The sequence below is a fragment of the Molothrus ater genome, chromosome 6 (genome assembly GCF_012460135.2).
Source record: "Molothrus ater isolate BHLD 08-10-18 breed brown headed cowbird chromosome 6, BPBGC_Mater_1.1, whole genome shotgun sequence".
In the NCBI taxonomy this organism is placed as follows: Eukaryota; Metazoa; Chordata; class Aves; order Passeriformes; family Icteridae; genus Molothrus; species Molothrus ater.
Window position 1 is genome coordinate 38599710 of NC_050483.2, and position 17270 is coordinate 38616979.

Sequence of the window (17270 nt, forward strand, 5' to 3'; positions counted from 1 at the left end):
GTTTGGCAGACTTAGAGGCTGAACTATGTGCATTCCCCTTCATGGGTTTGTAGCTCATATAACAGGTCTTTAATTTACCAAGAAACTTTTCCGCAAGACTGTCCTGAAGAGTTGGCAGAATCCACAGTTGACATTTCTCACACATGTGCCTCTTGGTTAAGGGCCCTACAATTTGTGCAATTAATAACTTACACCATGAATTAAAAACATTGGAAAACAGCCCAATGCTCAGGCTCATGAGTCAAGGAATTGCTGTGGAAGCCTGATCTTATTTGTTGTTACAATAATAAATCACCCACTGATTTATTTATATGGTACCTGGGCCCTCAAGGCAGTCCTGCAGTGCTATTGAAACTGGACTTTTAAAATTAATGGTGATTAAGCTATAGACCCATATTAAATATGCATGAATACTTATTTCTCCCTGCCTCCTCTTTAACTGTAAGGCCTGTTGGGGCTGGCTACCTTCCTGAATTACAAGCCACATGCTGCAATTTCTATTATGGTCATGAGTGAATGATTCACACTCCCTTCAGTGTGAATCAAGGATGGGAGGGGGAGTGTCCAGTGGGGCTCACAGATGGGAGATGAAGGTGATTGCTCAAGGGTTCCCTCACCCCTCTATAAACCAGATCCTGGGTAAGAATGCACCCAGATCCCAGCATGTACTGTCGGTGCCAGTCTCTGCAGTCCCTGCTGGAGCATTGCCTGCCACTGCTCAGGGTCCTGGTTATCCAGCAGCTCTTCTGCTGCTAACATCAGCCAGGGGCTGTTACTGTGGGAGCTGCCCTTAACAGCCAGGGAGCCACGTGCAGACCAGAGTCCTGTGTCAGTAGTTCATGGCCAAGGGCCTTGCTTCACTTTCTATATGTTGGTCAACAGTTTTGCAGTATAGCAACACATATGTATCATATGAAATGTGTTTGCTGATAACCACTTGGCTGAACTGAAGAGTTCTAACCTTAGATATTCAAAATCTTACATGGGAGAAGCCATTCAAAACATGATCCTACTAGTGCAGAAATCATGAAAAAAATATAGAAAAATTTCAATGCTAGAAAAAGAAAGAATATTTCATAATGATTAAATAGGCTGGGGTAGTGCTAATTTGCTTCCTGGTAGCTGGTACAGTGCTGTGTTTTAGATTCAGTATGCAAATAATGTTGATAACTGATGTTTTAGATGTTGCTAAGTGGTGTTTGCCCCAAGTCAAGGACTTTCAGTGTGTCCTGCACTGCCAGTGAGGAGGTACACAAGAAGCTGGGAGGGAGCATGGTCAGGAAAACTGGCCAAAGTGACCAAAGGGACATTCTGTGTGATAAAACATCACACCCAGTATATAAAATGGGGGGCGTTACCAGGAAAGGGTGTGATCACAGCTCAGGGACAGGCTTGGCATTAGTCAGCAGGTGGTGATCAGTTGTATCGTGCATCACTTGCCTGTCTTGGGACTTATCTCCCTCTGTCCCTCTCCTTTTTATTACAATTACTATTATTATTATTATTATTATTATTATTATTATTATTATTATTATTATTATTATTATATTTTACTTTGTTTCAATTATTTAACTGTTCTTATCTCAATCAACAAGTTTGATTTTCTTTTCTTTCTTTTTCTGATTCTCCTCACCATGCCATCAGTGGGAGGAAGGAGAAGTGACCAAGCAGCTGCACGGTACTTAGTTCCTGGCTGGGGTTAAACCACAACACTATGTTACATACAGCAGTATAACTCTATGTATGCAGTTATAATGGTTGAAATTATTGCAGAGATTGATTTGTTTTCAAAAAAGTATGGATGTTCTGAATAAATTGGTTATCAATGTTTATCATTCCACAGGCAGAATTGATAGCTTTGCAACAAGAAAAGGAAGCTGCTCTTCAACAGTGCAAAAAACTAGAAGAAGAAATCCAAACATTGCGTGTTTATTACAGGTAAAATGATTGATTCTAATATGAATGAGTGACTCATAGGGGAAATTTTCTGTACGATGTCTGACTGAGTGAGGAAATGGCCTTATCAAGTAGGTATTTGTTGGAAAAATGTGAATACATCAATGAATCAAAGCCTGCATTTCTGCTTTACTGCTCACCAACCACCTCTTCGAAATAGGAGTCCCTTTCTTATAGCCTGAATTTTGTATTAGTTTCTTCTAAGGGAAGTGAAAAGTTGGTGGTTGATTTTTGCACTAAAAAGCTGTGCTATGGCAATGTGATCATTTAAAAACACACGGACAAAGGAACCAGATTACATAAATGCTTGTTTCTTCCCTGATTGTTTGCACATACCTAACTTACTCAATATAGATTTTAAAATAATAAATCTGTAATTCTAAAATACTGGTTTCTTCTTCAACCCCAATATATGTGCCTTTTAATTCCTCATGTTCTGTAGCAGTATGGAGAATGAGAGAAATACCCATTCTCATTAATTTAGGTGGGCTGCACTGAACATTTGCATGGATCAGTGGGTTTTAGTCCCTAAGGAAAAGCTCTGTGTGGTCTAGTGAAGGAGTTAGGTTGTTTTATGGAGTGATGTTGGGTTACAGCTCTCATTTCATCCTGACCTCCTGTGTGAGAGGGGATACAGAGCTGCCAGCAGGTTAGAGGCAGGAGAATTGGCATCAACACAGCTGAAAATTGTGAATCCGAAGGCTGAATGTCTGTGATGAGGGATGTGGGCTACAGAGGTAAATAATAAATACAGTGTGAATACTATACTCATTGGAAATAAAGAGGACTAGTTATTTATGTCTAAAAAGCATTTGAAATAGCAGAACTGTGTATGTTTTCAGTGTTTCAGCATTCAAAAGTGAAAAATACTCAGGTTTCTAGAGGTTTTTCAAGTTTCCCCTTCTCATTAAGTTTATTAAAACCTTGGAGGGAAGTTTCAAGAGCAACTTTTGTTCCTAAATCTCATAGGCATTTATTTAAAGCCTGTTAATAGTGAATAGAAACCCCAAGCAATTTGTGATTATTGCATTTAATGAATTTGGTCAGCATTTAGTGTGTGCACAAATTATGGTATGATTTACCAAGCTGGAAAGAATTTATTATGGTGCCCTTATTAGTTGTTTAAATGGGGTGGTTTTTTTGAATAATTTAAAAACTGAAATGCAATTTTTTTAATTGATATTTTAGAAATTAGGAATTTGCTTGTGTTGGTCTATAGACATTTTAGGAGATTTTCACTGATTTTTGAGTCACATTTTTGGCCTATGCTATCAAGTTTGCACTAACATTTGATGGTTAACAAGTACAGTAGGCAGCAACAGCCATTTACTTGTTGAAATGCTTTAAATTCCAGAAATATCAACAATACTGACTTGCAGGAAACAGCATTAGAATGTATCATGTTATTAACTTATAGCTCTTAATTTGATCAGTCAAAATTTCACTGTAAGTTGGCTGACAGCATTTGCAAAATCTATCCAGAAGGTGTGGAAATGCTCACCTGATTATCCCCTGGAGCAAGAGCTATTGTAGCACTACTGATTTTTACAAGTTATAACATCTAAAGTAGAAGATTTTATCTCCTACCTACCTCACTGTTCTAGAGGCTTATGTGTTCCAGAGTGGACCCACAGGGTGGCTGACTGAGGTTGGCAGGGACCTCTGGAGGTCGTCTTGTCCAGCTCTGCTCAGGCAGGGCCACTGAGACCTGGTTGCCCAGGTCCACATCCAGAGGGGTTTTAAATGTCTTTAAGTATGGAGATTCCACAACCTCTCTGTATGGAAACACTGTCTTAAGCATACAAAGACATGACTTGAAAAGCCAGAGGCCACCTGGAGCTGAACTTGCAAGGGTTGTAAAACAAGGATTCCTAAATGTTGCATAAGCAGCAACATTTAATTTCTCAGGCCTGTCTTTTGATTTGGTTAGAAATTAATTGCACCATTGTGAGGATTCTTATGAACTTGACATTTTGGTTACAGTTTCCTTTAAGTTACATGAACATCTGCAGCCCTTGTCATCCAATAGTGTGACAGTACGTTAAAAACATGCCAAATGAAACAGAAAAGAATATATGTCACATGTGCATAAAGCTTTGGGAACTGTACCAGGCCAAGGGTGGGATGGCCACAGTAATTATGAATGACAAGGTAGACAGTGCATTTCCCAAGCCATCCCAAATGAATGAAAATTTGCACTCTGATTTGTATGTGAAAGGGACACATGTATAGATGTCTGCTGGGTCTTTTTATCTCCTCACAGTGCTTGCCATGCTATGGTAGTCTAGAACAAGCACTGGGAGTGTTTTTAGACAGTCTGTTTTGAACTGGGGTGGAAGTTTGCTGCTTTGATCCAAGTGAGTTAGCTGTATGATTTACTGTTCAAGACTGTATTCCCTGAAGTTGCTTCTCTTTTTTGGATTTCATAATTCCCCAGTGAGCAAAATATAGGCTTCCACACATTCTCCAATCTTCATGAGAGCTGTCAAACTGCAATGTGACAATGCCGGGTGCACATTCCCTTCACCTACTGTGCTCTCATGTCTTCCCCAGATTCTTACACTTTCTGTCATAAGCCCCAGCATGACAGGGGCTTAACAATTTTGGCTCATTAGGTGACTGCTCCTTTTGCTATTAGGTCTTCCCTGGCCTTACAAAAAGCATTTATCCTACTTTATTCTTTTTCTCCTTTTTTTAACTGAGATTTCTATGAGTCATGGTTTAGGAATGGTACTCCCCAGTTTAGTGGTCTTGCTGAGACTCTCCAAAACACATGCCACTCACTCATTCCCCCTTCTCCCTCCCACTTCTTCCCCTGCAACAGTATGGAAAAGAGAATTGGAGGCAAAGAAGGTGAATATCAGGAGTTGAGATAAGAATAATTTACTGCAAACAGCAATGAGACAAGAAAATGAACAGTAACAGCAACAATATTAATTTTAAAAGCATACAAAAGAGAGAGAGTGATTCACATGCACAGTTCTAACCCCAACCCAACCACAGCCACACTGTCCCAATGGGAAGGAACCCCTTCTCCCCAGAAAAGACTCCCTCCTCCCCCAACTGGAAAATGTCATGAGATGGTACAGAATATCCTCTGGGTCATAGCCATGCTCCCTCCTGGCTACTGCAGAAACTTACCCTGTGCTGGCCAGAACCAGGACACTACATCATCCTTTAACTTAGAAGAAACAAATTTAAGAAAACAAAAACAAATAAACAAACAAAACAGAACAAAACAAAACAACTCAACAACAACAAAGAAAGAAAACAAAACTAGAGGCTTCCATTAAAGCATACAAGTAATACCTACATCACTTGTACTTGTGCCTTAACACACAATAACATTTCAAGGATTTGGTCACAAAAGTAATGACTATGTGTGTATATTAACTATTTTGTATGCATACATGTGTAAACAATGACATTAAAATGTGCATTTCTATACCAACCTGACTTTCACTAACATTAGCATAATCCAGGAAAAGCAAAGTGCCATTTGATCATACAAAATCAGGGGGGAGATACTTAGGTCCAGACTATCTGTATGTGTAAGTAAGTACACACAGACATGCCTAAAGGAGGGAAACAAGTAGAGACCTTCAGGGGAAAAATATAAAATCCCCTTCTATTATCTCCACAGGAAAGATTCTAGGTATCTAGGATACACTCTTCAGATTTGGGTCCCCAGTAAAAGTAAGACATCTATAAATTGGAGAAAGTTTGACAGAGGGCAACTGGTACAGTCAGGAAACCATAGCATTTGCAATGTAAAGAGAGACCAAGGGTAGTGCTCTTGTACAGCCTGGGAAAGAAAAAATATTCCTTTCTTTGTTGGCTCCAGGGGGACCTAATGGCAGCCTAACAGAGTCTGTGCAGAGGTTGTCAAGAAAGGCGACCTCTTCACAGTGCTCCATGACAACAGGGTGAGAAACAACTGACTTGAATTGAAACAAGAGCATTTCAGACAGGTTACAAGGGAAAACTTGTTCCACAGGGGCTGTCCATCATTGGAACAAGTTGCCAGAGAGGTTTTACCATCTCCATCCTTGGAGATTTCCAATGTCTAACGTCAAAAAGTCATGAGCAACATGGTGGGATCTCATATTGATATCACTTTGAGAAGAAGCTAGATTCCACTGGAGACTGCCAGTGGTCACTTCCAACCTCATTATTCTACAATTCTCTGATCTGGTAGCTGCCTGTGTTCGAAGACATTCATTTTTTTTCTCCAATTGTGAAAGAAGTAAACCGCACTTCTTCTCAGGTGAAGTGAAAAGCAAATCCTAACTGAAACTGGAGCTTCATGGAAATCCGTAATGGCCTAAACCAAAATTTAAATTAGCTTTTGAAGATATAATGAGGAAACATTTCTTTCCCTCTGACTTTTTCCTTTTTGAAAAGAAAGTATATCCCAGAACAATTTCAGTCTTCTTTAGAAGGGACAGAGAAGTGAAATGGAATTAAAAAGGGGGAAGAAGCTAATTCAGATACATAAGGGACAAGAAGCTGGCTACAAATTAAGTTTGGCAAGTTCTGTGCTTCTGTTTGTTCTTCTTGTGTTGTCTCTGTGTCAAGTTTCAAAAAGAAAATTGTGTTTTCTGGGTGCTAACTCAAAAATACATACCAGAAATTATAATTTGCATAAGAGTTAAGAATAGCATAGAATTTCTCTCTTACTAATAGAATTGTTTCCACACAGTGCTCTTTAAGCTAGAGATTAATGCAAATCATAAGATCCTCAGGGACCAAAGAAGGCTATATCCAAATAACCAGTTTTGAAGTACATGGCAGTGTTAATCCCACTACCTCTTTCCCATATACCTCTGTTGTTTGAACATCATCACAAGTTTTTTATTTGCATATTTTCAGTTATGTGATCTGGAAATTTTATAATCAGGTTCCTTCTTCCCCTAGATTTATATGCTGAGTGTGACACCATATTGGTGTGGGATATGCCTTTGGTCAGTTGTAGTCAGCTGTTCCAGCTGTGTCTGTATCCAACTTCTTGGGCACCCCCCGCCTGCTCACTGCTGGAGTGGTGTGAAAAGCAAAAAGGCCTTGACTCTGTGTGAGTAATACTCAGGAACAACTGAAACATCCATGTGTTAGCAACACTTTTTTTCAACACAAATCCAAAATGTACCCTATACCAGCTACTATGAAGAAAATTAACTCTATCCCAGTCAAAAGCAATATAATGTTGCAAAGTAATGGGAATATGTAAGTTATGGTGAGCATGGGAGCAAAAGATGCCTTATTTTACAGTTATGTGATGGTTCTCAGCAATGAAATAGAAGATTAACTTCAGTAAGGCTCCTTGTACTAATAAGTACAATTACCTGAAATAAGTATTTTTAGATTCAAAGTTCCAGTCAATAGGGGTAGTTTCTCTGCATGCAATGTCAGCAGTTTTCTGGCTCCCTAACCAGTTGTAGCACTTTATAAGTTAAAAACTATTGAAGAGATCTAACAGAATTTAAGTCTACAAGTTTCAATGCTTACAATACTTCAATTGGAATACTTGGAAATCATGTTTAAGTGGCACAAGCAAATGGTCTAAATAGCAGTTAGTTTTATGGAGGTCCTTATATTTTTCCCATGAAGTCTCTTGTAAAATGATATGAAAGTTCATTTTTTTTTTAAAGACTGAGATTGATAAATGTGAAAGTAGGAAATCAAGAAGGTTTTTTATTATTTCACCAAATAAAGAACTTATAGGCTCAGGGGCAAACTCAATTTTCATCTTAATTACAGAACTGAATCACCCTGTAACAGGCAAAACAGATGAAGAAAGCTATTTTGTAAGCCATTACTTCTAGTCCTGAATAAAAAGACTTTTCTATTCAAGCTTTGGATACAGTTGTGTGTGTTTAATTTACTTCCATTCTATAGTTTCATGACTGATGTTATGGAATATAATACTCGGTGCCATTTCAACCATGCTCCATGGACTCTGTGTATGGATATAGAATGGTGTAATTCTTGCTGTTAGAATGTTGCTTTCATTCCAGTTTTAAGGGCTGTTAAAAACTATAAATATTTCTACCTAAAAGTCAATATTCATCTTCACAGCCACTGCAGTAGCAAGTCAGAATACAATAAATAGCCTAAATAGTCAGATTCCTGTTCTCTGACTGACCCCTGCTCAAATATTTCAGCCTGTTTGTTCTGCCATCTCTCAGTCTTCTTCATAGTTCTCTCAGTCTAGATTTTCCTCAGGGAAACACAATGTGTAGCAGAAGGTTGGGCTGCTCTAACATCCAGTTTCCCAGCCCAAATGAACTGGAACCCATTGACAGTGGGATTAGTGAAGCTGCAACCACTAATGCAGAGTGGTGATCTCAGTTCTTCCTCTGAAGTAATAGCAGGCTGCCTTAAGCACCTGTCCTAGCAGTTTACCTCAGAGAACTGGTCTTTTCATACCTGTTTTTTTTTTTTATCTCACTTTTTCAGTTATGGCCGTTGACTCATTTTCCTGCTCTTTTCATCCTGTCTGCTTGCTTCTGTTCTGGCAGTTGTTGTCATTGTGTCAGTACTAGTTGCTTTAGACATAACATGGTGTAATTACAGTCATTAAGAAGAATGACCACACAATGGTATCACTGTAAACCACACAGTTCTTTTTGAAGAGCAGTTTTGGATCATGGAGAGGACATCAGTTGTGTTTTAAGTATTTCCTGTTCTTGCAGCAGAGACTTCTATTTTATTGAAGAGTTTCAGACACCTGACATTAAACATAAACCTTCAGCTAATTAAATTTCCCACTTACAAGCACAGAATAGGTTCTTTTTTATATACCAAAGAGATGAGGGGCTTGGACATGCAGTGGGAGACCGTGTAATGCATGTTTTGGAGGAACCTAACCTGCTCCAGTTTGATCCAGCCAAGCATATAGAAAGCAATGAATTTGTAAGGGAACACTAGGGTTTTTATTTGTCTTCTGTTATAATAAAAGAAAGGCAGGGACTGTCTCTCTGTTTGTTTATTGAACTGAGTGTTAAAATTAGTAGAAAATTGGGGTGGAGAAATACTGCTGTCTTTAAATCAGATTGGTTAAAGACACATTTTCTCTCAGCAATCCAGGGAGGTCTCTGTGAATCTTTAGTCAAATTGTGGGGTTGAGGGGAGCCAACACCCTGATTATTTGGAATCTATGTGTTCAGTCTTCTCCTCCTCTGTTTTGTGCCACTTTGCAGTGAGGTGCTGCAGCCCCAAAAGAATTGGGATTTTAGGTGAGTTTTTCTCACTCTGCAGTCTCATAAGCATTTTCCCACTAGTAAGCCCCTATGTCCTCTGTGACTTCTTTCCTTTGTCACTTTATTGCTTGCGCAATCACAGCCCTTGCTGGTGTCACAGGAGATAAAAGTCCAAGGTTTGGGGGCTGTTTCATGAACCGGATCAGACAGCCGAAGGGGGGAAGACTGATCAGTGAGCTGCTCTCACTGGAAAGCAGCTACATGAGGTTTTGCTGGTGCTACTGAGATGGCTGTATTTGTCAGTGGCTTGGTGCAGGTGAGCAGTAAAGGCAGAGCCCTCCCTTGCTATCCTTGTGTATTTCACACTTTACTGAATTTATTATCCTCCTGTCCCTGCCCCATTCCCAGACTTCTTGTTCTCCAGCTTGGAATTGATTATGGTCTCACTTGGTGCATTTGTTCAACTTTCTAACAGTAATATAGTCAGAGACACTGACTTTAGAAATAAATCTGTGGATAGAAAAATTTATTGGGAACATGGCAGACCAGACTCACATCCATTCTCCAGTTAGTATTTGACCATTTGCAAAGAAAAAGGATGGTGGAGAGAAACTCCAGTATGTACCATAGGCTTGATGCTTACAGTGGCAGTTTGGCAGGCAATGAAAAGGCAAAGCAGTATCTAAACCTGCTGTGGGCTTGTGGGTATCTAATTTTTTTGCCCTCCAATGAAATATTTTAGCCATCAGCATGTCTTTAAGCTTTCTGTGTCTCTCATTCATTTAGAAACACACAAAAAAAAAATTTGAATGTTTTTCTTCTTGCCCTGACATGACTTTAAAAGTTTTCCTATCTCACTGGGAAAAAAAAAATTAGCATGGAGAAACACTTTCTAACTCAGCTTTAGTGATTTATAAACTTTGAGAGAGAGGAAGCACTGAACTGTCAAAGATCCAAGGCACCTGATGGAATAACAAACCACCTCACGCCATCCCTGCAACCAGAATGTAATACACTCAAATTGCCTTGTGCTGCTGTTGGATTGGTCTGACTGACACTTTATGAAATCTTTGTGCCTAATGTTTCCAGGGGCTGGCTCTTGGCCCTCAGAGGTGCCTTGCCAATAGAAACACTAAGCAGCAGGACTGAGGAAGTGGCATGAATATGGACTGGAGTGCCTAACACGCTCTGTGATGCAGTTTTAATTTGCACCCTGTGCTGTGCTACGTCCACTACTGCTCCTGCTACTGGCTGTTATAGTGGCAAAGTTTCTTACATTTTTCAAATTAGTTGAGGACCAACAGCTTTTTGTGCCAAGTACTTTAAGGCTAGAAGTGCTGCACAGGTCCTTACACTGTATTGCACAGGACTTGAGCTGACTTCTCTACTTATTTGCTGTCGTGGGGTAATGTGAACTAAAACAACATTTACTTTGTCGTTTTTGCTGGGATGGGCCTTTTCACATGAATTTCTGTTCTTCTCTAAGAGCAACGTTTTGCTTGACAGAAAGGAATTCCTTGCCACTGGATGCTGATATGGTCTCACGACTCTGTATGCAGGGCCCTGCTGGCATTATGTTCACAGCTGTCCTTTGCCTGGCTGATTCCCTAACCTTCTTTTTTAACTCTGCTCTATGTGGTTTTCTGTTATGAAAACCTATTCCTTGGTTTCTCAGTGAGCTGAAAAGTCTGGGAGAGGTGTAACTTTGTTCCATGCTTTTGAAATAAGCACATAGAGATATCTAGGAACCATTATTCAAAGTCAATTAAAGCGTAATAAAATTGAGTTCTTGGAAGGTTTAAAGTCTCTGGAAGAACTACCTGCAATCAACCCACTGACTGCAAATGGTAGTTTGGAGTAGATAGCAATACAAAGTATGAAACTCCTATAGAAATACTTGTAAAAATTAGGATAAGGAGATCACTAAAGTTGATATCTATTCTATACAATGTAAGAATGCACAAAACCAAAATTGGAGAATCTATACAGAGTATATGCAGGATGATGAAATCTGTTATCTGGTAGAAAGGGTGTGTAGACAAAGGCTACATATTCTAATTCTACCATTGAAATGTTGAAATGATGGATGAATATAGATTAATCACATCACTAAATTCTGCTTCAGCTGCTTTATTTGTATAAACTGAATAAGAAGTTTTACCCTTTTGGATAACACCTTTAGAGACTATGAAAATGCAGGTACTCTTGCTTTAAACTGAGAGAAGGAAAACAGATACAGAATAAGAAGCAGCCCTCTCTAGAGCAAGTTAAAGAAACACAGGAAAACTGTGTGTGTAATAAGAGCTATTTGGAAGACAGATTTTCCCATGAGAAGTTAGGAAGAAAATCTAAAAGTGTAAAAAAATTGTCTTGCCCTATAAATATTGTATGAAAGGGAATTCTTTTGTTATTAATATGATATTTAGAAATATAGTAATAACATTGTCAGGAGGACTTAAAATGCCATTTCATTTTCTGTTGGTTTTTCCCAGGACATGTTTTTATGTTAAAATGTCAATTCAATTATTTTGAAAAATCATGACTTTGATGTGTTTCAGTTCAATTCTCTTCAGCTGAAGAGCTGAAATCAAATGGCATTACAGTTTGAAATACTAAGGTGAAAGAAAACTTTTCACTTAAAAATGTGCCACAGGAGGACAGCATATTTTTTTATGTTGGATTTTATATTTCCCAATTAAAAAAAATCTTTGGTGAGAAGACCTTCTACATGAGCAATTTTCAGTCAGTGCTAAACATAACATTACTTTTCTTACTCTGCATTTAACACTGCTCACAGTGGAAAAATGTTAGGGAGTATCTAAGAATGCAGGTGGCAGAAGAAATACTCTGCCTGTCACAGAACACAAAACAAAAGGCTGCTCATCTGTTTTGTTTACAAAGAGAGAAGTCCGGGAGTAAGGTATTTTCTTTATTCAATTTCCATCGAAACTTAGAGCTTTTGTTAAACTGATAAATGCATGCCATGCCTTTTACTGGAAAAATTTCCATTTTAACTTCCCACTCACTAACTGCTTTTCTAACTAATGTGATAGAGGTCTTGTGTTTTGGAAGGTTTTTAACCTGTGTCCAGCATTCCATAATGATGTGTTACTCATCTGGTATGGGTAGTTCTTCCAGCATAGGTGTGAAAACTGTCATTTTCAGGAGAATAGAGACCAACTTGGAAGCTTCAGCCACAGTTTTCCAGTGAATAAGTGGGCCTGCTGGGATTTGCTCAGTTCTGAGTTGCTCAGATATTTGAGTAAAGTGTAACATACTAGTAATAGTTTGCTCTTAGAAGCAGCCATTTACATGGTCATGACAGGAAGGAGAACTAGCACAGAGCCACTTGTCTTTTTTCTTGATGCCTCAAGACAGGCATGTAACCAGTGGTATGGGGTTGCTGTCTCACTAGCAGAGGAGCTTTTATGGCTCTGTGTTTGGAAGGAAAAGCCACAGAAGGAGAGGGAGGGAGTTACACTGAGTGAATCATCAGTGTTGTATTTTGCTTAATAGCAAAGAGTTTAGAGAAGCTCTTCCACTACCTGAGCCTTTCATGTTATGGTTTCATCTTTTTTTCTCTTAATCTGTACTATATCAGCAGTACAGAATGGCCACCCGAAAATGTTTTCATGAATGACAAAGTGCAGGGTGTGTTTCTTATTTATTTATTTCACACTGCCAGCAAGTCACACTTGGTATGACAGTTAGTGAATTGGAAAGTATAGTATTATACTGTGCAACACTACAAGTTTCTCCTGGTTACTGGTGGCTAATGTCCTGAGGAAGAGAGCCAAGAACGAGATCTCAGAATGAAAAGAAACCTACAAGTGCTGTAATCTCAGAGTTGAACTCGCTGAGGTTGCTGACATTTGGAGCAAATAAAGTCATGCTCTGTCACACAGGTTCCACCACTGTGTCTCTCCAGTCATCAAGAGAGATATTTTTATGCAGTTTTTACCACTCTCTTAGGACTTCTGCTTTGATTTTTGAGAGCAATTTCTTGGCTGTGGTAATTAAAGTAGATTTTCTTCATGCCTGACACTGTCATTGCTGCCAAGCTTTCATAGTTCATAGCATGTGTCTGTACCATTCACAAGACACCACAACAAAAAATACTGATCACCACAAAATAAGCTTGGAAATGGCCAAATTGTTTCAAAAGTAGGAAATAATAATGGCAATTGTGTAAAATTTGTTAAGAAATGTTATAATGTTAAGAGCTGTAACTGTAATGGATGTCTCTCTTTTCAATGTAAATTTGTATTCAGTGCTGGTCAAAATAGGCTGGTATATGCAAGTGGTATCTGCCCAACAGTCAATAGTCTAAACTGTAAATTATTTGGGATTTCTCTGCTTCTCTTTTGTGTTTTTTGTTTATTTTTTTTAACTAAGCAGGAATGTATTAAAAAAACAAACCCCTAATATTTTGGGGGCATTTACTATTTCTGTTGTTTGCAGCAGGAAAAGAAATCCTTTTGTTTCATTTAAGTATTCTTTTGAAATAGCATAGTAAGTAACAAGTGTTGGGTAGAAACAAAGCAAAGTCACAGTTGGATGTTGCTGTTATAAGATAGGCGATGACAATGGTATCTTTTTAGTGCATCTCTTATCTGTGGTGTCATTAAATCTAATGATGTGCTAAATAATAAAAGCAGCCTTATCACATTGCAAGGCTTTGAATTGTCTCAAAGTTGCCATGCCTGTGGGTTCCCTTTGGCTTTTGGACAGGGTTTGGAGTCGGAAGGAGCTGCAGTTCAGAGTGCATTTATGTGATCAAAGCTCTTTAGACAGATGGCTGCTAGCACTCCAAAATGATTAAAATATGTTCCAAGCAACATCAGTCTGTGGGCTTGGGGACCCAACCTTTCATTAGTCAATAAAGGGTCTTGAGTTCTTGAAAATGAAATCTTTAAAGGCTAATAAGGCTGCTGGTTTGCTCTGAGCTGTTTCTTTGGATTTGCAGTGTGGATTGGAATTGGGCCAGTATCTGTCCAATAAATATGAGGGTTTAAAAAAATCTGGTTACAAGAGACCTCCCAGCAGATCTGCCTGTTAAACAGTGTGGCCAAAATTTTCAGTCTCATATATGCAAATTTAGACACCTGAGTTTGCATGTAGGGAGCTGGGAAGGGACCCACAAGTGCCCCTTTGAAAAAACAGTAATTTTCTGGAGCAATAGTTTAACTGTAGGTGCCAAATCTGAATCATTTTGACCTGTATAATTTTATTTTTAAATGCTTATGTGTTGACTAAGGATAATTCTAGAATACTTTGAGGATACAATAATCAAGAGCATCAAGCAAGTTTTCAGAGCTTTAAGAAACTAGCAATATTACTTACAGCATTCCCAAGTCTTATCAGTACTTGCCAAATCTAAATGTGTGATAGTATAGTTGGGTGCTACAGTGTGGCTGCGTTTATTCTCTTGTCTACACCTGGCTTGTGAAAGAGAGCAATGGGGGGCTTGTGCAAGTGTGAGGTGTCTGTAACCTCTGCAGATTTATGTGAGGGCAGCAGCATTAAATGCCTGTTTAATAAGATACATGTTTAAGCCTTCTGTTTCTTTTTTTTTTTTCCTTTGTCTGACAGAAGAGAATCTGCTCTTACAATTTGCAGATTTCTGAACTTGAAGTGTTCTTACCCAGTAGAGACTTTCTACACAAGGCTAAAAAACCTGAAGATATGTAAATTCTCTCCAAAATGCCTCAAGATTTAGCCTGCTGCTGTAGAATGTATTTTAAAACACATCAGAGTTTTGACATGCACCAACAGAAGTAAAACAAGTCGTGGTGATCCCATTAGCTCGATGTGATCCCATTAGCCACATTGTTCAGCCTGTCTTCTTTCACCTTGGGAACAGCTCTTGCATTCCTTTTGTCAGGACTTGATGGGGCCAGCAACTGAAGTTCTTCCCCACACACACCATATTTACCCCAGGAATGTCATACTCTATTTCTTTTCCTCAGAGTTTCTCTCTGAAGCATTGCCTGCTCCTGAACTGCCAGTGAATTTTATTCATCATAAACATAAGCAAGATGTAACTGTTTTTTGATAAAGGTGCATCAGACTCCAGGTTCTGATTATTTTGGTGAGCTGATTTGGTTTTTATTTGTTGTAAAATATCTGGTTTTTATGTCCCAAACCTTTTTGTCCACCATCTAAAAATCCTGCCATGTACTCTGCTCTTACAAATGGCTTCTGAACTGTGTCACATTTTCCCTAGCTCTAGACATAAGTATTTTGTTTCTGTTCTTCAGATTCCTGCAAAGTATTTTTTTTCCTCAGAAAAAAACCTAAGAGATCATTTGCTACAAAGTAGGCAAAACAAGACAAAAGTCTACAGTAAAAGCCCAGGATGTTGTGCACATGCCTGTTTCTCTTAGTGTCTCCATTTCTGGAGTTCCTTATGAACAGATATATTTACCTTGGACTTGAGAGTTCTCACAGTGACTTAAGTGTGCTCTGAAGTGGTCCTGTTATTTTATCTCTGTTACTGTTCTGCCTCCTAATCACCTAAATGAGTCAGAACTTCAGAGTAAGGGAAATGCACAAAGCTTTCATCAAAGTGATATGATTATAGGGCTCAATAGATCATGAACAACTAGGACTGGTAAAAAAAGACTATAAAGGGCAGATTCACAATGTCTTGAGAGCAAACAAAATTTCTGTCCTTAGGAATTATCTCTTTCTTTGTATCTCCTAATGTATTAGACTTTACATTAATCACTTTTCCCTCCATTCCAGGACATCATATGAAACTTTTTACTAATCAAGCCAGCATCCTGTATAGTCTGTTTTTTGGGGGGTTTTTTGGATCATTTTTTCAAGCTTTGCAGAAGCTCCATTTCTAACTATGCCATGTAACAAGCAACTGCTACCAAGTGCTTCACCCATATTTGCAGGTCTGAGATTTCCAGAGAACTGAGCAGGACTTCAAGAGCAACATGAGTCTGAAGAAGTGGATGATTTTATATGTGCTGCTTAAGTGCTTGAGGGATTCCTGCTTTGAGTGTTCTGATTTTTCATTGTTTTCATCTGGAGTTGCAAGTCCCTGTAAGTTGTAAACACCAAGTCCTAAGGGTCTCCATTTGGGGAGTGGAAATTAAGGGCCTCCTTTGGAATGTTTTTTCTTTGCCTCTCTATTCCCCTGGCTGTAAGATGTAAATCATGTGCTACTCATGCATTTTTTGGAAAGTGCATTGATTTAAGTTTTCTTTATTAGATTCTGCTAAATATTAAGTGAGATAAACCTAAATTTATCACAGTAGCTATTGTATTGCAGCAATCCTTCTGAAATGCAAGTACAGAACTGCCTTTTCCAGATGAGTCATACATTGTGAGTACCCCATTAATACATTTAATGTTTAATGACCAACTATTTCTCCTGCTTCCTCCAAATTACTGTAAAGTTACTATTCCAAGGAGAGAAAGTAGCTTTATATTCTGGAGAAGACTGTGGCATTCATTGCTTTCAGTGAGAATGTAATCTTAAACAGTTCATAGTATTTCCTCTGCTAAAAAGCAAGCACAAATTTGGAAATCTCTGAAATAGGAATGAGGCTGCAAGAGAGAAAAAAAATAGGTGTCTGCTGTTGCATTAGTTCAGTTTGGGGCATGTATGTGTGTGTGATCAAATTAATGTGTATATATACAACTTTGTTGTAGAAATGTTGCAGCATTCCTTTTTTTCTGTTTGTAACAGTGCAGCTCTTTATGATTGAGGGGAGGGGAAAATCTGGTTTTCTGAAGGAGGTGTTGAGCCTGCCAAAGTTGATGGAGGTGAATTTGGACAGCCAATTAGTGTGGGACAGCTAGATGGGAACAGAGAAGAATGTAAAATTACTAGATTGCTACAGATTTTTGCTTGCCAGAAACAAAACAGGCAAATTGTTTGTGATTTTAAAGACCCTGAGTTTGCAGACTTAAATAGACATGCCTTAAAAAAATCCAAGAATATGTTGGCATAATGATACTTCTTTTGAACATTACACTAGAGAAAGGGTACAAGAATGTCAAACATTTAAAAATTATTTTTGCTCAGCTAATTCTTCTATAATGGACGTTAATACTGTTGACATTACTCAGGGATTGAATGCAAGCAATTTAGACAAT

General features: G+C 38.6%; 1 protein-coding gene across 1 annotated transcript in view; it reads left to right on the forward strand.

Moving 5' to 3' along the window:
* The window catches only part of MIPOL1 (mirror-image polydactyly 1), a 186844-nt gene that overhangs the window by 134173 nt on the left and 35401 nt on the right, over positions 1-17270 (forward strand). The window contains exon 13 of the mRNA XM_036384706.2: positions 1844-1938. Within this exon, the coding sequence (XP_036240599.1) occupies positions 1844-1938 (95 nt within the window). The remainder of the gene's footprint in view (positions 1-1843; positions 1939-17270) is intronic.